Source organism: Betta splendens, chromosome 3 (assembly GCF_900634795.4).
Source record: "Betta splendens chromosome 3, fBetSpl5.4, whole genome shotgun sequence".
Lineage (NCBI taxonomy): Eukaryota > Metazoa > Chordata > Actinopteri > Anabantiformes > Osphronemidae > Betta > Betta splendens.
In genome coordinates this window covers 448,375-471,181 of record NC_040883.2, presented here as the reverse complement: position 1 = coordinate 471,181, position 22,807 = coordinate 448,375, and the positions used below count along the sequence as shown (strand labels likewise).

Sequence of the window (22,807 nt, the reverse complement as noted above, 5' to 3'; positions counted from 1 at the left end):
GTCCAGCAGCTTAACGAACCTGGCACCAGGACATTAGCGCCGCAGCGAGGAGGGATTCGCCCTAATGTGTCTGGAATAATACATGACCTACGTCTGGTTCTGATCCAGCCATTGTTCGAACGGGCGAATTCATGCCTGATTTAAGCGCTACAGAATCAGCACAAGTGCGAAACCTCCTCGTTTCTGCGGGAACTATAATTATCCGTCTGTTTCTGCTGATATGACACACGAACCACAGGGAAATGTCTGGTTTCCTGGTTTATCTCTGGAATCACGTCTTCTCCAACATTCCGACTCAGGGATTCAGGCATAATATTACTGGACTTTCTGGATCCACCCACGGGGCGTCCAACGAATCATTACGAGGACACTTAGCGAAACACAAGCAGCCGCACGCGCACGCAGTCGCACACACAGTGGGCGTGGCTTGCGCCTGCTAGAGTAAATAGAGTCGGCGCCACACCGCACGCGCGGCGGACGGACGCAGCCAGTGTCTCGGTCTCCGACACCGGTGGTACACGAACAGCGCTGTGTCCGTTGCTTCACGCGCTGCAGGACCAGGGGTCTCGTGCTAAAGCTCGGTAGGTGTCTGCCTGTCCCGCCTTTAACAGGCGCGAGCGACTGCTCTGCTGCGTGTGCTTTGGTGTTGGGAAGACTCTACTTTGAGGCGAAACGTGGCCGCTGCGCGCCACAGGTGTCGTGGGAAGCGCACCTGGCAGCGCGCGCTTCGGCTGCAGTTGTCACAGCCTCGGTCCGCACGCTCAGGGCGCGTGCTGGGGAACTCGAGCCGCCTGTCCCGCAGCGACTTCGAGAGCAAAGGTAAGAGGGCTGTGGGTCCGCGCGCGCAGACCTGCAAACCTGGAAGCAGCAGCAGCAGCAGCTGATGGCGCGTGCGTGCGTGCGTGCGTGCGTGTGTTGTAGCTTCGTGTCAGGACGTTGCCAGAGAAATAATGCGCACGTGTGAGCCTTAGAATGAGCAGGCAGAGGCGAGCCGCCCGAGTGTTGGTGAGACGGCGGCTCCTCCGTCCGGATCACAGGTCGCCCTCTGCGGCTTCGTGGATGCTGCGCTGCGCTGCTCGTTCCGCGGAGCCGCCATTCGGCTTCGGTGAAACAAGTGCACTGCGTATTGCTTTTCCACAGGTTGGTGGCGAAGCCAAACAGCCAAACATTGGTGCCGTGTCGCTGCGCAGCCTCAAACGTCCCGTGACATCCAGCGACACGTCCCTGCAGCGTCCAGATGTTTTATGCTAATGCTTCAGGGATAACTTTGCGTCACACTGTGCTAAACTTTAGCTTTTACGTGTTGTGCGTGTGCTTCTCCCAGTAACGACGCTTGCCTGGTTGTTGCAGCGTGAGCTGCTTTGACAACGCGCTCCCTTCTTGGTTCAGGGTTGTGGCCGTAAAAAGCTGCAACCTGTTTGTGCTGATGGTGGCAGAGAAGAATGGACGGAATAGATGGAGGCAGGTGAAGCCCACGTGCACAAGAAATGACAGGTTGTCAGTCTGCTGTGTCTTAATGAGGGGTGAGACTACAGCTGTGACACGGTTAGAGACAAACAACAGCTGTGTCATGTTGGGCTTGAGTCCCTTCTGGATGTGCACCTGAGCTGGTCTGTGGTCAGCTGCTGTCACACTGTGCAGCACGTTCATTCTCTGCCGTCTCACACGCACGTGTGCTGGACCGCCACCGCTTGTGCTCCTGTTGTTCCCTGCGCGGCCACCAGAGGGCGGCGCCGGGCCCTTGGCTGAGACGCCTGCAGCGGCATTCACTCCTATGGAGCAGGACACCGCCTTCGATCTGACCAGTTCCATCACATGTTAATGCCATATGGAACAGGGCAGTGTATCTGTGAAACCACTGACTTCATGACGTCATCCTGGAGCCACTTGTTGCTGTAAAGCAAAAGCTACAGAATGATTTTAAAGTGGTGTGCCTGTGTTGTGATGATGCAATTAAACCCAGTTCACGAAAGCTTCAGCAGTTGTTGCTCTAGACCTCGACACTTCCTCTTCCTGCCAGAAATGTCTCTAAATCTTATTTAATTTGATGAGGCGTTAAAAATGACGGATGATTTAAATGAGCAAAACTGTGGTTGTGTTCATTTAAATCCACTGCAGCTAATTAAAACCCGACGTGCTGAAATGCGTCTTGAACCCGTCTGACTCCTGAACGGCTGCTCAGTCACAGAGGCCTGAACCTTCTCAACCGCTGAAGCTGAAATGCTGTTTTCCCATTGTGGTGTGAGGAACATGAGCAGTGATAAACACTTGAAGGACAGTTGATGATTCATTGATTGTTCTGTGCTTTAGCGGAGATGAAGCCTCCTTCAGGCCGAGCTGCCTTTGGGGCTGCTCCATGTGTGATGCAGCTGTTTGCTAACCTATTCTGCATAGCTTAGAAAAACAGTTTAAGCTTTGCAAATGAGGGATATCTGTGTTCTGAACTCCACACATACCGATCCCAGTCATCTGGCCTCATGTTTCCTGACTCCTGAAAGCAAACACATCCACATCTCCTCATCCTCACCGTGGAGGCCTGGGCCAGCGGCCAAAGGCCAGCGTTTACTTGAGGAAACCGTCAGCTGGAGGTGGAACCTTTCCTGCGGAATAACAGCCCAGTCTACAGCCGATAGACGCGATCTGGTAATGTTGTCTTTTTTCCGCTGTACATCCATCAGCTCCTTAATGGGCTGTGAAATAGTTTAGAGCCCCTGTGTCCTGCCTGTACTTGCTGCGCTGCAGACGCAAGTTGCCAGACCTGACTTCAACCCGTTCTCGCTCAGAGCGTCCCTGCTGTTCTCCACCACAGACTGCTGCTGATGCTTCATGTTCGCTCTCTTCTTTCCTCTGACGGCTGTGATCCACAAACGCCAGCTAATCACTGCTTCGCCTGCACCTGCGCGTCCATGTGTCACTGCAGCTGCTGGAAGCACAAATACAGCAGCCGAAGGCCAACATTAAAACCGGCCCGCGTGCCACGTCCTCCCCCGCGTGTGTGTGTGTGTGTGTGTGTGTGCGCGCGCGTGCGTGTGCGTGCACACGATTTGGATCAAAGCACTGAGAAGAAGGGGTGCAGCTCAGCATACAGTGGGAGTTTGGCTGACTCTTCTGCACAAACCGACAACCTACAGAACAAGTGGTTGACATAAATAGCTTCACTTGTGTGTGTGTCGGCCCTGAAACGGACCGCTGAGCTGCCTCTCGGCTGCAGAGGAATGAGGTGGAGCCACGGCTTTTACTTTTGGAGGAGGTCCAAGAGCAGCACTTCAACAGGTTCCACGTCGGGTTCTGACACTGTCGTTGCTATAGGTTTGTTGTTGGACCGGACTGAGCCATGAGGTGATGCAGCGTCCAGTGTGTGAAGTTGCTGCAGGGCCGTTGTCCAACATGCCAAGAATGTGTTGGTCTCATTTCAGCAGACCACTTCACTGATGGTGGGAGCTCACAGAACCTGAAAGTGTGGCTGGTGTCAAGCACTGAAGCAAATGTGCTTCAGCGTCAGTAGGTCAGTAGGTCGCTGGATCCAGGCTGTGTCCATGCTCACGGACACTGAAGGCGCTGGTGCATCATGAACCCACAGCTTTCATCGTCCCCTCACGCGTTGACGGGAGCCGCACTTGTCTGATTGGGCTGAACCGACACAGATGTTTAGTTTCAGACATATGACTTTCATTCCATCTCTGTGGTGGAGTCCAATTATCTTCTATTTGTTTAAAGCTAATATTTCCTCACTGGAAGTGAACAGACGCCACAGCCTCTGGAGAAGCTGCTCATAATCCTGTTGTGAGGGCGAGAACTGTGTGTTAGTAGCACTTTGCAGCTGTCATTCAGTCACTGCCACGAAGAACATGTTTAGTTTTACTTGTTAATGGGCTTTTTACTGTAGCTTCAAGCGCAGGTCAAAGCTGTTGCTCACATTAGCTTTAGATTTGTCATCGTTTTCTGCCATAGCTGATTTGAACTGGGAGAACAGATTAATCAGTCAAAGCCAATTTAATGGAAGTGACAGATGACAAATTCACATCGAAAACAGTGAGCTTTTCATCAGACATACAAATGTCCCTCCAAATTGAAAGGTCCTCAAAGGAGAAAGTTCAGACTGAAACTGCCTGTTCTTGCTGTGCGTGGTGAAGCCCATGTAGAAAGGAAAACGAGACCTTTGTTACTGTGTTGAGGTGTCGCTGGACATGAGCATCAGTTACTGCTCCTGTGATGCTGGTGTCACAGACTAGACACTCCACGTATACATGCCGCGTCTTCTGTGTGTGGCTGTAGTTTGAGACCTGCTGGGAACCTCCTGCTCTGACTCGTCTTCTGAAGCAGCGTCTGACGGCCTCAGGCGGGAAGTTACGAGAAATGAAGACGTGCGTCCTGGTTGTGGCAGCGTTGCTGCTTCACAGCATAAAAGCAGGTAAGACATCATCTTTTATTCTGAAATACAGGGTTAATGTGATGTAATGTCAGTCAGGTTTCTACCAACCCTCCCTCGCTATACGGGACAAGAAACCACCCGTGGTTTTATAGCCTCCTTCCTTTGGTGAAGAGCCTCCTATTAGGATGTACAGTACACAGGCACCAGCCCTCTCGTGACTCGAGTCAGAGTCATTACCTGCATCACAGGCCAGCGAGCGTGGTAATAAATGAGTCTGTGGATATCGTCTGACTCTGGGTCTTATTAAGGTCTTCACTGACTCATGTCTGTGACACCGGCAGCAAAGTGATGCAACCAAACCGACCAACGCCAGAGGACGCATTGTAGTCGCACAGACTCTACCTGCTTCTATGTGTCTGGGTCTTCGACTGACATTGTTTACTGTAGTTGTGCACAATTAACCTAATACAAACAATGTGGCTGCGCAGTGATTCATACATACGATCGCTCTGTCCTGTCTGATCTAAAGTCAAGTCACTCGCCAATAAAACAAAATGTCATGTCATATTTACCTTTCATAAAAATCTGATTCTAAAATCACATGTTGACCAGGTTTTAGTGGCCATCATTGGAAGCAGGCTTGACCCATCATCGGTGCGTGCGTGCGTGCGCCTAGCATAGCCAGCTAACTGAGTGCTAACAGCTAACTCAGAGCAGCTGCCTCTTTGAAGTTGGTGACGTCTCTTCTGATTCAGCGAAACCTCAAAGTTCTATTCTTAGTATTTACTGCCACACGGGGCTAAAACTGTCCTCTCACTGTTTCCTTTACACAAGTTACGTTGTGGTTGCACATGTTCTGTGATGAAACCTGTGGCTGGATCGTTGGTCCACACCTGGATGGGACTTTAAGACACAATAAAGGGGGTAGAAATGAAGCCTTCAATTCCAGACGTCGGCCAGTCGTGACGCAGGGACGGAGATTCTCCGGCCTTTGTGTCAGCAACAAGTAAGAAGCAACGGGGTTCGAGCACAGAAAGTAGAAAGTAGCTTAGACCAGGATCTAATCATTAGAGTTGATGATTGGACACACTCCACCGATGCCCGTCCTGCTGGGACCACTGTTGTTCTTACCCCTGAACCACAACTGTTCTTATCACAGCCCCCGTCTTGGATACGTGTACGCTCACACACATGCGTGCATACTCACACACACACACACGTATGCACATGCACACGCGTACGCACACACACACTGCACACACACACATGCGCGCATACTCACGCACATGCACAGACATGCGTGTGCACACACACACACACACACACACACACACACATACAGTACACAGTCCATGCACACACAAGCATGCACATACATGCGTACAGACACACACTGTCACACACAAACGCACGCTAGGACATGACCATGCGTTACGCTGTTGCTAATTAGAAACAGAACGTCCTGTTGGATTCAAACATTAACTGATTCACACATTAACTGATTCACAGTCTGTCACTGCTGAGCTGCTGGTCATTTGTTCATGGTGGTGCAGCTGAGTTCAGACAAGCTCATTCCTTCAGCTGCTGGTCTCAGTGAACCACCATGGTTTCCTACACACGCTCCAGAGTGGCTGGCTCAGCTGGTGGGGGCAGGAGGTTACACAGCAGGAAGCTGCGACTCCACGGTGGAAAGCGCTGGCTGGGCGTCGCTGCAGCTCCTTAAATAAGTAGAAGCGGGTGGGGACGTGGCAACCGCGCCCTGATTCACCATGTCACACTCTGCTGACTGGACGTTTTCACCACCTTTAATCCCAACTCTGCTTCTCCTGTTGACGGTACCCGTTTGTGACACATTATGGTCTCTGGCTGCGTCGGGTATGTGAGCACGCCTTCATGTGCGTGTAGATGAAGCTCTCTGGTTCTGTCTCCTGCAGCGTGTCCAGATCGAGAGGAAGGGCTGCAGCCGTGGACGCCCGGACACAATGAACAGCACCGTGTTACTATAGGCTACGGGAGGAAGGTGCTGCTGACGAGCTCGGCTACGGTGCACTCCATCCACATCCTCCACGGAGGTAAGAAGCGCCGCGTGCTGGAGCATGTGATGGTGTAGGTAGCAGGAGGACGTGACGGCCGTTGGTATACGTGGCATCTATCATACAAGCACAGGCTCACCTCTTATGGTAATGCATCACGTTTACAGAGACCCACAATATGCTTCATGCTTGTTTCTACTATTATACAATATCTTGACTCCAAACATAAGAAGCAAAGGGCATAAAGGCAGTTCAGAGAGCAGGAGATGCTGCTGGGACTGCAGCCGTCTGTTCTCTGCTCTCTAGGAAAGCTGGTGATTGCTGACACTAAGTGGCCGATTCTGCTGCGAACCAAACACATTCTGATCGGGAACAGAGGAGAGCTGCACATTGGGAGCCCAGACTGTCGTTACAAAGGCAACGTCACCATCTCGCTGTTTGGCAGGTTTGTCACATCTTTATCAACTCTACCTGGGTTTTTAACCGTGTACCGTGTGTTTGGGTGACAGCTGCCAACTAGTTATTATACGTTAAACTAATGAACACTGACTCCTTCACAGCTTTAACTAAAAACTAGCTTTATTACATTTGCTTTTCTCAGCTGATGTGGTTGAACATTTGTATGTTAGGTTGGATGATAATGACGAGGAGCACAGCTACTTTGGGAGGAAGTACATTGGTGTGGGAACTGGAGGAACCCTGGAGATCCACGGGCAGAACAAGCTGTCGTGGACCTTCCTCAACAAGACCCTTCACCCCAGAGAGAGCCAACAAAACAAGTACCTGTTCCAGAGGAGCTGGGGCAACCGAGGCATCATTATCCACATCATCGACCCCCAGACGGCAGCGGTGCTGCACACTGACAGGTGAACGTCCCCTGGAGGCAGAGCAGCCGCTGTGGCTGGACGGTCGTCAGGCTCCTAATGATGTAGTGCTGGGGTTCTCTAATGGCTCCATCCCTGAAATCCTCCCATTACTTAGTGTGTTAAATGTATTTAAATTGGGTCACATCAGTCGTGAGCTAAATAATTTCAGGTGATCAGAGGTAAGAACCATTAAATAAATTCATTCAATGTAAGCTGCGAGAACAAGAGCACAATAGAACGTGATGAATGGATGATGGTACTGTTCATAAGAGGCTTCAACTGGTTGGCCGCATTATTAGCCGCATTATTCTGTCACTAAGGTTCCTCTGGAGGTGTCCACCAGTTGTTGTTCATGTGTAATTTGGATCTGACATTTCACAGGTTTGACACATACCGTAGTAAAGATGAGAGCCGGCGCCTCACCAGATATGTCGACGCCGTGGAAACGGGCTCCGTACTGGCCCTGGTGGTCAACGACGAGGGCTCCAACAACCTGGAGGAGTCGGCCAAGAAGGCGCTGTCCCGGCTGGGCAGCCGGGCCATCGGCAGTCTGGGATTTCGGTGAGCTCCTCAAATCAAAGGTGCATATACAGGATCAGTGGTCCTGCAAATGGAGCCACACTCAAGGAGCTGGCCAACATCATGTCAAACGATGGGAACAGACCTGCTGCAGCTGGGGTTGAGTTTAATGTAATGAAAGCACAAATGCATTTCAGAATTAGAAAAAGCTTTATTACCAGCAGAGCTACTGTAGGAACTAGGAATTTGACCTGCATGGGCAGGTGGTGTATCGTAACATAAAAAGTACAAACATGACCTACAGTGACCTGTAGTGCATGAGGGATGAATCAAGTTATGTACAGACTATATACAGTGAAATCTGGGATGCTGTGACCTGTGAAGTGGCAGCGGCTGTCCTCGGGGTCATCTGGAGGAGATTTGGAGAATTTGTGGTGCAACTGCAGTATATAAGTTGTATGAGGGTGTGTACAAGCACATGCTGACATGCTGAGCACATTCTTCCTTTCTATTTTTCAAAATAAAACTGTAGACCTGTTGAACTTTGCCTAATGAGCCACCAAACGACCTGAGTGTGTTTGCACTGTGCTCATGGTGCGGTTGGCCTCTGAGCCAGGCAGCGTTATGAAACCTGTGGATGCTGTGGAGGGAGGGATCGTGAGGATGCAGGATTCCTTCCTAATGACTCTTGTCGCCTTCGCTTCTCGCTCTGTTGCCAAAGAGGCCGACACTGGTGTCACCCAGAGAGAGAGCCTGTGTAATTTGTGGTTCACCCAGAGACAGTTTAATAAGCTGGAATTTATGAGACGGTGCATCCTCTGCAATCGTGTGTGTGTGTGTGTGTGTGTGTGTGTGTGTGTGTGTGTGTGTGTGTGTGTGTGTGTGTGTGTGTGTGTGTGTGTGTGTGTGTGTGTGTGTGTGTGTGTGTGTGTGTGTGTGTGTGTGTGTGTGTGTGTGTGTGTGTGTGTGTGTGTGTGTGTGTGTGTGTGTGTGTGTGTGTGTGTGTGTGTGTGTGTGTGTGTGTCTCTCTCTCTCTCTCTCTCTCAGGCATCCCTGGACGTTCATAGTGACCAAAGGTGACCCTGCGTCTGCTGTGGAGGATCATGCTGTCTATCAAGGTAGAAGGCTATATGTTAATGAGACAGACCACTGTTGTGGTGTTTTTACTGTGCGTGTATGTGTCCAGGTACCAAGGCATCGTCAGAGGCTCAGAGCGCTGGAGTTTTCCTGTCAAGCTATGGTGAGCGGTTCACCGTCACGGCCCACAGCCAGTGGGTTCAAGGTAATGCTTGACGGTTGAGGGGTCGCTGAGGGGGAAACAGAATTCAGCTTGATTCTGATCCGGTACTGGATCCTTTCACAGAGGCAGAGTGGACAGAATGGTTTGACCGGGATGATGAGAGAGGATCTGGAGACTGGGAGAAACTGTCGGACCTGCACGAGGCCTATCCAGAGCGACTGTGCAGCAGCCCCCTGGACATGCAGGTACCCTGTCAGCAGCGCGTGCTCCGTCCTTAGCCCCAGCTCCACCCGTCTACATGCTGCTGCCTGAGGTGACATCGGTTTCCAGCATATTGCATTTCTTAGACACCTGAAACCTTTCACTATAATCTAATGGCCTGTGGCTTTGTTGTAAGATTACAGACAGCTGACATTTCAGTGTTTCAGGAACATGCACCAGAGGCTAAATATTAGTTATTAACAGTATTAGTGTGTTTGGTTCCGACTCGACACCTCAGGTCATGTGATGATTATCTACACTAACCGTCAGTGAGGTCAGTATTTATCATAACGATCAGCGTGGCTCATTACAGCTCCACATTTTGTAACGGGTCATGTAGCAGCAGCAAATCTCTGACGCGTGTTTGTAGCTCGTCAGTGTGAGGACCCGTGTCTGAACGTAACAGTGACACTACAGTCACCGGCCTCTACGTGTGCCAGGAATCCACAGTTCCGTCCGCTAACATTTACCAGCGCTTGGTCCTGTGTGGGGTTTTTCCACAGAGTCTGGATCCAGTCAAAGTTTCCCTCAGTTTGCACTATTCACTGTGTAACTGACTTCTGTGGAATCTCTATTTTTAGCAGTGTTTTTCTCCTTTCAGTGTCTTATGTAATGTGATTCTGATCTGCTTTGGATTATTTTGACTTTTCTAAGGATTATGAAGAGAAGTCTTCTCTCCAGCTGCTAATAGTAAAACTGAAGGTCATAGTTTGCTTCCAGTGTTGAACACAAATAGCAGATGGTCTGACATGTACAGGTAGAGAAGACGTTTCCAGTTTTAGTGTTTGCACTAAAGTCTGAGCAGCACATGAACATGAGCTACACATGCACCACGTCCCACTTCTGATCGTCTGTGCGGCTTTTAGCTCTGCCTTTGAGTCCAGGAGCTCATGGACTTAAAGGTAAGTTGACACTAGTAAAATTGCTTTGTTCACTTTGAACAGCTCTTGAGTTCAGACTAAGAGAAAAGAACACATGGCACATCATCCGTCGCCGCCTTGGGTTTTACATGTTGCTTCCTGTTTCCTTGTCCAGGCTGAAACTCTTGACGGCAAACAGTCCAATGAGACGGGAGACGTGATCTACAAGAACGACAAGAGCTATGGCTTTGTCTGTCTCAACAAAGACCAGTTTCATGGCCTGTGTCACAACTACAGGGTTCGATTCCTCTGTGGGAAACTGGGTACGTCCCCCGCATTAACCCACTCTGGATGTTTAGACTGAGCAGACACGCAGCCGCCTCCACCGGTTTGACCCGACTGGAGCTGGTTCTCCAAACGTTGAGATGTGCACCAAACCCGGAGCGCGTGCTAAGTGTGGGCAGGCAGCTATGTCTGGAATGTACGGACCAGCATCATTGTGCAAGCAAGCGATGCCACATGGTCGACTCCTGGTCCAACCATGCGAGAGGCCATTCACGGGTCTGAGCTGGACCTAGACAGTCACTCAGTACCCTGAGAACTGGGCATCAGGCATTATAAGAGAATGCAGTGCACCCTGGTGAGGATGGAGGGTCTGGGTCACAGCACTGAGCCTCTTCCTTTACAGTCCGTCCACAGGCCTCCGTGTCCATCGACGTCCTGTCCGACAGCAGCGTCCTGGAGCTGGCTGAGCACCCGGAGGGCTGGGCTCACGGGGACCGGGTGGTGGTGGCCAGCACCGACTACTCCATGCACCAGGCTGAAGAGTTCACCCTGCTGCCCTGCCCTACCTGTGCCTCCAACCAGGTCAGGGTCCAAGGTGAGACCTTCGACAGAAAAAGCAAAGACCCAGTCCACTGTTTAGTAGCGTGCTTTTCATTATCCAGGTTGGGTGTGTTAGGAACTAGTCCCCCAGTCTTCAAAGGCTGAACTGGGAGTCGTTTTATTTTTAGTCTGTCCTCTGGCGTTGGTTCCGCCCTGAAACGCACCGGGTGCCACTTTGGCAGCCCAACCCTAACGCACACAGGCAGGTTTCAGTCTTCTATCTTTGGCAGATCTGTTGGTTTTTGCTCTGAGCATCACCGGCTGAACGTCTGCAGTTATGTCATTTATCCACCACTTGGCTGCATCCAAGGTTCATGACATTAAAGCTGCTGATGACATCTTCCTGCTTTTCCTTTTGCTCCTTGACATCACTGAGTCTTTGGCCGACCACACTGGAAATGTAGTTTCAGTAAGATTCCCAGCTCCTGTCACTCCTGTAATCCGTTTAATTAATTCCTGCATGTGCAGCGCTGTTATAATAAAATGGTAATTAAATCTCCTCCACAGCCCCTGAGGTTATGCACAAACAGGGAGGGTGTGTTTTGGTATTGGCAGCTGGAATGTGGGAGACTGCTGGAGACAAAGAGGCAGATCGCTCTGGGCTGTTTATCACTGAGCCCAATAAATGCACAGTGTCACGTGTTGAACTTGCGCGTTGACTTTTAAATGGAATAAATGATGATTAGTGTGGAAAAGAAATGTTGTGGAGTGGATTGAAGCCTGTAGCAGCATGGGCTGTAATTCATGAGTGTCCAGATCAGTTTTACCATAAAACAATTAGCAAATTCTGCAAAATAATGAGTTAAATGTCAGAACTAGAGGCATACAGTAAGTCAGATTCTGATCCTGAACCTCTGCTGCACCTCCAAACACTGCTTAGCAACTGATGGACCCGATGGATTGTAAAGATCAAGCTCATGTACAAATACAAAGTCAGAACTGCTCCTTAATTTGAAGAGGATTTCTTTATGTGCATAATGTTTGTCTTATAAAGCAGCAATTCACTGATCACAGTATGAATGAGAAGAGTTGTAGTGTGCTTTCCTAATACGTGTTCACTTCGTACCATCGGACTTGTGGCTTTGGTGGTGGTGGAGAAGCAGAATCAGGCCGGTGTCTTTGTGATGTTGATCCGAAGGTCCCGATCCCACCATTCAGTCCATTTGTTCTGGTTCCATCCTCCGACCAGTAGGGGGCAGAACTGCTTTGTTTGTAGATGAGTTGCGGTGGCTTCATTGGTTGATGCTCAGCAGGTGTTTGTGTCTAGGGAAGGCCCAGTTCATCCACATGGGTGAGGAGGTGGACGGTGTGGATGTCAGGGCGGAGGTGGGCCTGCTGACTCGTAACATCCTGCTGCGTGGTGAGATGGAGCCCGGTTGCTACGGCAACGAGGCCTGCAAATTCTTCAGCTTCGACACATTCGGTGGACACGTGAAGGTACGTCGGTACAGTAACGGCACCACAATAACCAGACCAGAGTCACACGTAGCTGCTGTCATCCTCAGATGGAACGCGGCTTCAGGGCAGTTCACATGTCTGGGGTGGAGCTGCAGCACATGGGGCAGCAGACGCTGGGACACTATCCAGTCCACTTCCACATGAATGGCGACGTAGACGAGAGAGGAGGCTACGACCCCCCCACCTCTGTCACCAGCCTGTCTATCCACCACTCCTTCTCCCGCTGCGTGACCATCCACGCGTCCAACGGGCTGCTGGTCAGTGTCTCCCTCCGTCTGCTTCACTCAACTTACACCTACACTGCTACTCCAAGGACCGGGCCGATCACAGCTATGAGCCCAGCATCATAACCTTCCCTAGTCCCACTGAGCAGGCCCATATTTCAGCCTCAAACCAGCAGCGAGACATCAGATGTTGTACTAAAAGAAGGCAAAGAGCTGTGGAAGCAGCAGCGGCGCCAAACCTGACCGCTGCTGCTTCCACAGCTCTTTGCCTTCTTTTAGTACAACATCTGATGTGATGTGTGCACCGTCGCAGGTGAAGGATGTAGTCGGCTACGACGCCCTGGGACACTGTTTCTTCACAGAGGATGGTCCAGAGGAGAGGAACACGTTTGACCACTGCCTGGGGCTGATGGTGCGAGCTGGGACCCTGCTGCCGTCGGACAGAGACGGGAAGATGTGCCGTAACATCACTGAGGGAGCGTATCCTGGATACGTGGCCAACCCTCGCCAGGACTGCAGGTAAGACGCAGGAGGGGGCGGAGCCTCGTCTGGTCCTGCTCAGTCAACCTGATGCTTCTGCAGATGCTCAGGCTCAACCTTCATGACATAACTATGTGTTTGGTGTTACCAGTGATGTAGTGCAGCCATTACAGATGTGCTGTCAGATGGGAATTTAATGAAGCATTACAAAAATACGTGAGGTTTTATACTGAAACTCACCACAAGAAAGTCATATGGAAAAGACTGATACTGACAAAGATAAAATGGCAAAAATAATAATAGAAAGTTAAAGGGCTGAGATTGGGGGTTAAACCGGAGGGGGAGGGGCAGAGTGGAGATGCTTTCACAGATGGTGTAAGAGTGAAACACGTTAAACCTAGCAAATGCAGACATGGTGTGTGTGTGTGTGTGTGTGTGTGTGTGTGTGTGTGTGTGTGTGTGTGTGTGTGTGTGTGTGTGTGTGTGTGTGTGTGTGTGTGTGTGTGTGTGTGTGTGTGTGTGTGTGTGTGTGTGTGTGTGTGTGTGTGTGTGTGTGTGTGTGTGTGTGTGTGCATCATGGGGGCTCTGCAGCACCTACAGTTATCATGGCGATGGCATTTTCACTTACCTGTCAAAGTTATTTGCAAATGATGTATTACACAAGTCACTGTTTCTTATGTCAGAGTAGAACTCGAACTCATTGTGCAGCTCAGGATGAAGCTTGGCTCAGTATTTACCTCATCAACCAGCTCTGCCACCTCTCTCTGAGGGCAGACACACACAGTCCAGGGAACAAATGTCCCAAATGCATTTCCCCACATTTAACTGCTGGAGTTTGCACCTGGTCATTTTGTGGTCTATTTGTGTAGTCATGGTTCATGTTGTCGTTGGGTCCAGTGATGGAAGCACCAGAGTTTGCCCCTCATCAGCCCAGCGTCTGCTCTCTCCCATCAGTGTCTACCTGTGTCGGTTTGAATTGTTCCTGACTGCTCCAAACCCACAGTAGATGCTTATCGCCACCATGACGAGGACACCTCATCCCAAACCTGGTTGTCACCTGAGTCATGAGCCAAGCAGCTCTAAGATGTGTCCCATTCATCCTCACATGCACCAAACGCCAGCTGGCCTCAGCCTCCTCATGCAGCCTTGGTTTGTTTGAGACACAGGATTTAAAGCAGGAAGCTGCAGCCCAGAATATAAAGTACTTTAATCCATGTCATGTGATGTTTTATCTCTGCTTTCACTGATATGGACTCCACCTTCCTTCCGTCAGGCTGACTGGAAGGAACTCGCTGCATTTATTGAATATAAATGTAATGCTCTAAATTTGTGAAGCTTCTTGTGCCTTTTGCCTAAATCCTAGTTTTTTATGTAATCATTTTTAAATCCCAGTGTGTTACTGTGGTTCACACTTTCAGTTTCATCACACGATTCACACACTCCCCACTGTAGGATTTCTGATTGATTCTGCTCCAGTTCTGCTGGTTTTGTACTGTACGTGTTTGTAGTCAGATTTGAGCTGCGTGAGGGGAAGAGCTGAGATTAATGGAGGAGCTTGTTTCCATTTGTTTCTGCTCCCAATGTGTGTTAGATGAGCTGAAGGTGAGGCTGAGGCACAGACAGACCTAAATGACCGTCATTAGCGTCATTAGTTAGTGCTTGAATCCACCTGATATTTGCAGGTCACCTGTTCAACGTTACTTAGCGCTTGTACCCACAGACAAGAGAAACCGTGAATTCAGAGCTGAGCTGTAACCACAAAATTCAAAAGCAAAGCCGGAAAAAACAGTGTGTTGTCACGGAGGCACTTCTACAGAACTCTGCCTCTAATCCAGCACCTTTGTCCTGGGGCTTAATGGACACGACAGACCTTCAAAGGGAAAACAGTCCCATGATGGATCAGAGGTGTTATGTGCTCCATTCCTTACAATAAGAGCAGCAACAAAGCAGCTGTTACCACATCAATCATACTGATGTGATTTTTATGGGCTTGTAAATCACTGGAAACATCAGCAAACAGCTCAAGTATATTTAATTCTTCAACTGACGGGTCCCTTTGATCTGGAATCTGGCTGGTTGTGGTGGAATCCTGGAGTCGCCCTGTTCCTGAGGTTCTGGTGCTGATGTTAGTCTTTGTGCCTCCTCGTCGCTCCAACTATCTCGTCCTCTCCCTCTTTCTAGTGCTACCTCCACTTTCTGGATCGCCAACCCTAATAACAACCTCATCAACTGCGCCGCTGCAGGCTCGGAGGTGAGTCCTCTCGTCGTGTGGCTCCGGGTGGAGCGCTGTCTCATTACCACGTTGCCAGGTCAGATTAATGGCTGCATGCTTCTATTAACGTGAGACTGGAGCAGACAGCACACACAGGCTCTGGCACACCTTCAGTGTGATAGAGTGCCAATTATGATACGACTTGTGGGATTTCATGCAGATGAGTGGACGCTCGTTGATCCTCACAGTGTAATGACTGTTCTCATTTGCATACCTGTGAAACACAGACCGGCAGAAAAAGGCTGCGCAAAGAGACCAAGCCTTGAATCTGAACGTTGCTCTACAATGTCTGATGACAGCTTTGCACTTATGTGTCATGTCAGGAAACCGGCTTCTGGTTCATCTTCCACCACGTTCCCACCGGCCCTTCGGAGGGTTTGTATTTGCCGGGACACACGGAGCACACGCCTCTGGGCCACTTCACCAACAACAGGGCCCATTCCAACTACAGGGTGAGTCCACCGACGGGTCCGATAAACACGCACCAGCAGAGGAAAGCAGGATGCTGGAGTCGGTGTTTATCTGCAGTAGACGACAGCTCCCAGGACCGTCTTCATGTCCTCCACTAAAACAACGTACATTTAATTAATTAGGATCTATGTTGATTTTTGACAATAAAAAACTTTACGTACTGAACTTAAACGAGGAAAAGAAATAGATTGGACAGCAAGAACTAGAAACACGGAGCAGAGAAGAAGGGAGGCGAGGATGGAAATGGAGTTGAGAGGCGCCTGTGGCACCGAGCTGAGATTTATGACGAGCTGTTTGAGCGGAATGGTTATTGTTATCTCCTCCTGTCTCTGCCCCCAACAGTGATCTCTCCTCTCTCCTCATCTCACTCCTTCCTCCTCGTCTTCACATTTAATTTAGATCATCTTAATGGAAGCATCACTCAGGCAGGCTGCCACCATGGGTTATTTACCAGGGAGAAGCGTGCTGTAGGACCCGGGTTCAGTTCTCAGGCCAGCCCAGTAGCTACGAGCAGAAGGGGTTCCATCAGACCAGTTATATGATCATATTCACTATTTGGCTTTTCAGCTGCTAAATCACCTACAAATGTGAGAGCTGATTCAGTGTAGCTTGGCAGGACCAAGCAGCTACTGTAACCTACAGTAGGGTTTGTATACGCAACAGCAGCTACTTCAGCAGGACAGAGACCATAAACCCAAAAAGAAGCAGCTGCTGGAAATGTGGGAGCCTCCAGGCAGTGAGGCTGAAACCGTGGCTCTAGCTCAGCTTCAAGCTTCAGTAGTAAACGAACGTCTGCTTTTACAGTATATAATATTATACAGACGTTGATGGCAGCAGTGAGCACAGGGTGACATTTGTGACGTTCTCTAGGCTGGAATGATCCTGGATAATGGCGTGAAAACCACCCAGGCCAACGACAGGGACAAGAGACCCTTCCTGTCTCTGATCGGAGCCAGGTAAAAGTTGAGGAATAAAGGAATGAGCTCTTTTCCCCTTCCAAGTCACACAGCTCAGGTCATCCCACGCTGTGCCCTGTGCTGTGCTTTGCTTTGCTTCAGGTACGGCCCACACCAGGACGCTGACCCCTTCAAGCCCAGAGTCCCTGCTCGCATTCACCACTTGGTGGCCTATAAGAACCAGGACCACGGCGCCTGGCTGAGAGGAGGGGATGTGTGGCTGGATGACTGCCAGTGAGTGCTGCATTCAGGGACCCACGCTGAAAGGTTGCATGAAGTCAGTCAGAGGAAAGTGATGAGGTTCTGTCTTTGTGCTTAGATTTGCTGATAACGGCATTGGCCTCACCCTGGCGAGGTAAGAAAGCAGATAGTGGTGTGATGATGAACCTGTCCATCACTGCGGCGCCTGCCTGAGCTGACGCTCGTCTGACGCTCTGCCTGTGTGTATATTTGCAGCGGAGGGACATTTCCAGATGATGACGGTTCTCATCAGCAGGTGAAGAATTCGCTGTTCGTGGGTGAAAGTGCCAATCGTGGGATGCCCTTCCCTGACAACCAGGTCTGGGGCCTCGGAGGTTCGGACCTGACGGGCAGGAGTCTGCCACGAGCCGTGTAAGTGCTGGACGCATCAGGACGGCCAACTACTAATACCAGCATGCCACGGCCGCCAAGCAGGTTCACTCAACAGGATCCATATGTTTGTTTGGGTGTGTGCCACGAATCAGTCGCAGTCACAGCTGCTGTTGTTCCAGCAGAAAGCAAAAGTTCTATAATACCCCAAAGACAGATTCTGGGTGGAGTTCAAGCGAAGCTGGGGCTGGTATGTGTGAGAGTCAGACGTGGAATGTAGGAGCCGTCCCATGCCCTGGCTCACTTGGCGAGTACACAGGGAATGTCTCAACAGCAGTATTAGATTCCTTTATTGGTGGGAAGGAGCACATAAAGCGTTTTCATGCAGTTAGATCAGTCAATGTTTTCATCAGAGCCCAACATTTGCTTTTAAGCATCGGCTTCCAGGGAGAGACAGGACTTTTCTCACAGTCAGACTAAAGGTCAAAGGTCACGTTGTCCTCTAGAGCTTGGTGCCCTGAGCACGTTGGTCTGTTTAAATGCTCTGTGTGCTCCGCCCATGTCTGTGCCGCTCCTCATCTGCCATCACTGCTCAGGTGCCGTCTGTGTTTGCCTGCAGGGACTTTCCCATGCGGGGGATGCAGATCTACGACGGACCCATCAACGTCCAGAACTGCACGTTTCGTAAATACGCGGCGTTGGATGGACGACACACCAGCGCCTTTGGGTTCAGGCTCAACAACTCGTGGCAGAGCTGCCCACACAACAATGTGACGGGCATCACGTTTGACGACGTCCCCGTGAGTGTGAACCCTGTGACCGCGTCCATAATCCCGTCCTACAGAACAGCTCTGATCACTGTCTGTCGCTGCAGATCACGTCGCGGGTGTTTTTTGGGGAGCCAGGATCCTGGTTCAATAACATGCAGATGGATGGAGACAAGACGACCGTGTTCCACGACGTGGACGGCTCGGTAAGCGAGTACCCCGGGGCCTTCCTGGTCAAAGAGGACAACTGGCTGCTCCGCCACCCGGACTGCATCGACGTGCCCGACTGGAAGGCGGCGATCTGCAGCGGGCGCTACGCACAGGTGGAGCAGACGCTTGGTCTCTATGGATCCTCTTCACTAATGTGTTTAGTCAGGTTGGAATGGTGTTTGCAGGAGGAGGGGGGACAATGTCTGATCTTGGTGTGTTACGGCTCGTGTTCTCAGATCTACGTCCAGACGCGTAATCCTGCCAACCTGAACATGAACATGGTGAGGGACGAGTACCCCGATCAGCCTCTGTTTCTGGAGGGAGCCCTGGGGAAGAGGAAACACTACCAGCAGTTCCAGCCTGTCATCACACTGGCCAAAGGCTACACCATCCACTGGGACCAGGTGGCACCAGCAGAGGTCACCATCTGGCTCATCAACTTCAGCAGGTCAGTGGCGGTAACGTGTGTGTGTGTGTGTGTGTGTGTGTGTGTGTGTGTGTGTGTGTGTGTGTGTGTGTGTGTGTGTGTGTGTGTGTGTGTGTGTGTGTGTGTGTGTGTGTGTGTGTGTGTGTGTGTGTGTGTGTGTGTGTGTGTGTGTGTGTGTGTGTGTGTGTGTGTGTGTGTGTGTGTGTGTGTGTGTGTGTGTGTGTGTGTGTGTGTGTGTGTGTGTGTGTGTGTCACCTGCAGTGAACACTGAAGATGTGAGCTGATGGAGCGACGCCTGGTTCTAGTCACTTTGCAGTGTCTCCAGACAAAACCAGGGGAAACTCCATAGATTACTGGTATAAACTCAGTGTATGCGCTGACAACACAAACAGGCCTAAGCCGAAGCGTGGGTCTCGCCCATCTACAGGAGAAACAGCCAAAGTGTTACCACGGTTCTGTTTAATGGCTGTTCATTGGCCAGTGGCGCCATCTACAGGAGAGATGAAAGATTTGAACCGCTGCTGCCTTTGGAGAGGAACTAACTGTTTTGTTTTAATGCATCACAAGGAACAGTGAAGAGTCTCTGTTTCTTCTGTGAAGGATCAGTTTATTGTAGCTACATGAATTCATTAACTCGTCCAAAGCTGCGGCCGCGTCCATAGAATGAGCCACTCACTGTTACAGTATGCCGCCATATAAGACCGGTCACAGAACCCAGCGTATGAGGCTTCAGTTTCACTAGTTCAGCTACTGTTTTTCTCATTTGTTGAACTTTGTTCAGTGTGATGTTCCACTGATCCAACACAATATGCTGTTTCAGACACGACTGGATCCAAGTGGGCCTCTGCTATCCACTGAACACCACCTTCACCGTCATCGCAGACGTCCACAACCGTCTGACTAAACAGACCCGTAAGACCGGCGTCTTCATGAGGACGGCCCAGATGGACAAGGTCAGCCACTCGCACCTGAACAGAGGCTACTACTACTGGGAGGAGGACACCGGGTCAGACGCTACCACACTCACACGCCTGTTTTCGGATGCCAGGTCAGAGAAACACCTGTTGCTAAAGCTTCACTGTGTCTGTTGCAGCCTGCTCTTCCTGAAGGTTCAGGCTCATAACAACAGGGAGCAGTTTGCTTTCTGCTCCGTCAAAGGCTGTGAGCGGGTAAAGATTACCGCCGTCATCCCTGAAGGCAGCCCTCCCAGCGACTGCATGGCCCGGGCCTACCCCAGACACGCCGAGCTACCTGTGGTGGACGTGCCGCTGCCCAGGAAGATAGCCAACGCGAGGCTGGTGAGTGTAACGGGCTTCACACGGTGGATCCTATTGCCCATCTGTTGTCCAAGCTGTAACTCGTGCTTCCTGCTGCCGAGGACCAGTTTCTCGCCAGCAGTCCTTGAGCTGTGAGCAGCAGCATTGTGATGTTGGCTCTTCTCTTCTCAGCGTTCATCAGAACATTTCCTGGAAGTCAGACTAGAGTCATACAGCAGCCGCTTTTTCCACATCAAGGAGGACTTTGCCTTCACTGAGGTATGTCATTACGCAAACAGGGTGGAAGGCTAAATACATGTAGACGTCAGACACAGACACTTTGATGGAACACTAAAACGTCACTCAAATGTATCACATCAGCGTTGCTTCCAGGTACATTCTACTCAAACCTAGCTCATCATCATCATCATCATCATGCACTAATTCCTAACTAATGAATTCATTGACCTTTAATCGCTTGTTAGCATGTGGTAAAGCTGTAAATTCATCTTGGACCAACAGATATTTCTTCCTGTTTTATATGTCTTCACTCTGTATTCATGCTGTATGTTTTTTTTTATCTCCAACTGATTTCTGCTGCTTCTCATTCCTGATGTTTGACTGATGTCTATCACGGTGTGGTAGGTGAATGGTAGGAAGCTGTACCAAGCAGAAGATGGGCTGCAGCTAACTCTCGTTGATGGGCTGAATGGGAAGGTGGTGGAGAGCAAAGGCTTCAGGAACTCTATTCTACAGGGCATCCCTACACAGATAGACAACTACATCAGTGGCCTAAAGGATGGGTGAGACTTCAGCAGACACCACCCCTAAAGCATAAAGGACACACCAGCTCCATTTCACAACCAACTGTCCGTCACTCCTTTTCCAGCTCCATTGTCCTTGTGACATCCAAGGGACGCCTGGTTACCAGAGGGCCCTGGACCAAAGTCCTGGAGAAACTTGGGGCAGGCAAAAACGTCAAGCTGAAAGGTACGTTGGTGGGAGAATGAGTGCAGTGTAATGTCTCTGAATAACACTGGACACAGTGAAATGCTGCTGATGTTCTTGCTTTATTGGTTGCAGTTACTCCCAGTAACACATGATTCTGTAAACGGTAGCATTAGGACACATGACTGCACTTCTCCACTGCTTAGAGCCACATGGGAGTCCTTTTACTTTGTATCTTCCCTGCAGATAAACTGGCATTTGTGGGGTTCAAGGGCTCCTTCCACCCTGACTGGGTCCATCTGGAGCTCGGTGCTGACCGGGCCAAGATCCATCAGGTCCTGCCTGTTCCTGTGGTGCACAAGTTGAAGCTATGAGCGGCAGGTTCTGTGGGATGACAGCCTTCTTTGACAAACTCACACGCAGACGCTGTTGCTCTGAGCTGTTGGTCCAGGATCCAGGTTTTCTTCCAGGTTTGCATAGTTTTGTACAAAGTGTCCGTCCACGACATGCACCATCAGGACGGGACTGGAACTGTGACTGTGACCCTCTAGTGACTATGTTGGCTCTCAGCAACAGTGCCCTGTGACAGTATCTATAAACTAATAAGTGATCATTTCTGTTTGGACATTTTCATGTTTACCTGCAGTAATGTTGATTGTCTTCTCACATGCTCATTGGATTTGACAACTGTGCTGTAGTAACAAAAGATTGAGCTCAGCTTCTTGGCTTTGTCAAGAGCCTTAACTGATCCACCCCTGTTTTACTGACTTTGAAGCCGAAGGTCACGGATCAATCACCAGAGGCAGTTCCGTAATAATAACAGGTCCATAATATAAAGTTATGCCTGATGATGTGATTCTTTGGCCTCTGACACACATCAAAGATGGTTTTAAGAGAAACAAGGTGACACATTCCTAATTTAAACTTTTGTCTATTTTCGGGCCCCAGCATATAAACAATTGCGTTTTCCCAGTGGCTCCACTGTGGCGAGGAACATCCCAAACCCTTCGGTGAAACAGCTGGTCTTTTTTCGGAGGTTGTAGCAGTAGTTGACCGTTTTGTATGCTGAATGTTTTTCAAAATTCACAGATTAAGAGATATATTTTATATTTATTTATTGTACAGAAAAGACTGATGCAAATCTAAAGGCACACCTTTGAGTTGTGACGGTGTAACTGTACTGGTGTGTATATTGTAAGAAAAACATTACTGCTTGTACCAGACATTCATTCACTGCCCATCTACTGTTTGTGCATTTGACTCTTGGTATAATTGGCTTGTTTTATTGTAAACTAATGGATGTTGTGTATGTGGCTTGGGCTGGACGTAGCCAGAATTTTGTACTAAAATAATAGATGAATTCAGTTTGTCTCCAGACAGATGGAGCTACCTGGACAGGTAGAAGTTGTCCAGATACCAGGACTCTTAAAGTTGGTTCAGGAAAGGACATTAGAGACTAACTACAGGAACTGCTGCTTTATCAAAGGACAAGATGGCTCCATTTCACCATGGGGATCCTGGAGCAGAGATTAGAGTGCTGGACTGTAGTGGAAAGAACACACCTACAAAAAACTGATCCACCAGCAGCTACAAGAAGAAAATCCAACCCTACAAAGGAAGGTTTTCATGCAGCTTGTAGAACAGGCTCCACTCTGTAAAGCTTGGCTCTTTTTCTTTGTGGGTTTGTGTGTTTAAACTGGACAATAAACATGTTCATCATCCTGATGCTGGT

General features: G+C 49.9%; 1 protein-coding gene across 2 annotated transcripts; it reads left to right on the top strand.

The window, feature by feature from the left end:
* The first annotated feature begins 422 nt into the window (after window positions 1-422).
* cemip (cell migration inducing hyaluronidase 1) lies at window positions 423-22,800 on the top strand. Of its 2 annotated transcripts, none has more exons than XM_029143887.3 (29): window positions 423-581; window positions 4,276-4,411; window positions 6,307-6,444; window positions 6,712-6,850; window positions 7,035-7,271; window positions 7,653-7,832; window positions 8,838-8,908; window positions 8,977-9,072; window positions 9,154-9,275; window positions 10,327-10,474; window positions 10,840-11,031; window positions 12,304-12,473; window positions 12,542-12,751; window positions 13,032-13,237; window positions 15,380-15,449; window positions 15,794-15,922; window positions 16,812-16,897; window positions 17,000-17,131; window positions 17,217-17,252; window positions 17,354-17,509; window positions 18,087-18,267; window positions 18,342-18,557; window positions 18,681-18,892; window positions 19,692-19,877; window positions 19,965-20,169; window positions 20,320-20,406; window positions 20,773-20,930; window positions 21,017-21,117; window positions 21,322-22,800. In XM_029143887.3, exons 2-29 carry the CDS (start codon window positions 4,357-4,359, stop codon window positions 21,447-21,449), a joined length of 4,047 nt encoding a protein of 1,348 aa, XP_028999720.1. In that variant the 5' UTR covers window positions 423-581; window positions 4,276-4,356; the 3' UTR covers window positions 21,450-22,800. The 2 variants fall into 2 exon arrangements, with proteins under 2 accessions (XP_028999720.1, XP_028999721.1); XM_029143888.3 differs by lacking the exon at window positions 423-581 and adding an exon at window positions 605-819.
* The last annotated feature ends 7 nt before the right edge of the window (window positions 22,801-22,807 follow it).

Coding starts and splice junctions, on each gene's coding strand:
- cemip (XM_029143887.3), top strand. CDS start 4,357: ATGAAGACGTGCGTCCTGGTTGTGGCAGCGTTGCTGCTTCACAGCATA. Junction 12,474..12,541: donor CATTCGGTGGACACGTGAAG/GTACGTCGGTAC, acceptor TGTCATCCTCAG/ATGGAACGCGGCTTCAGGGC. Junction 17,253..17,353: donor ATTGGCCTCACCCTGGCGAG/GTAAGAAAGCAG, acceptor GTATATTTGCAG/CGGAGGGACATTTCCAGATG.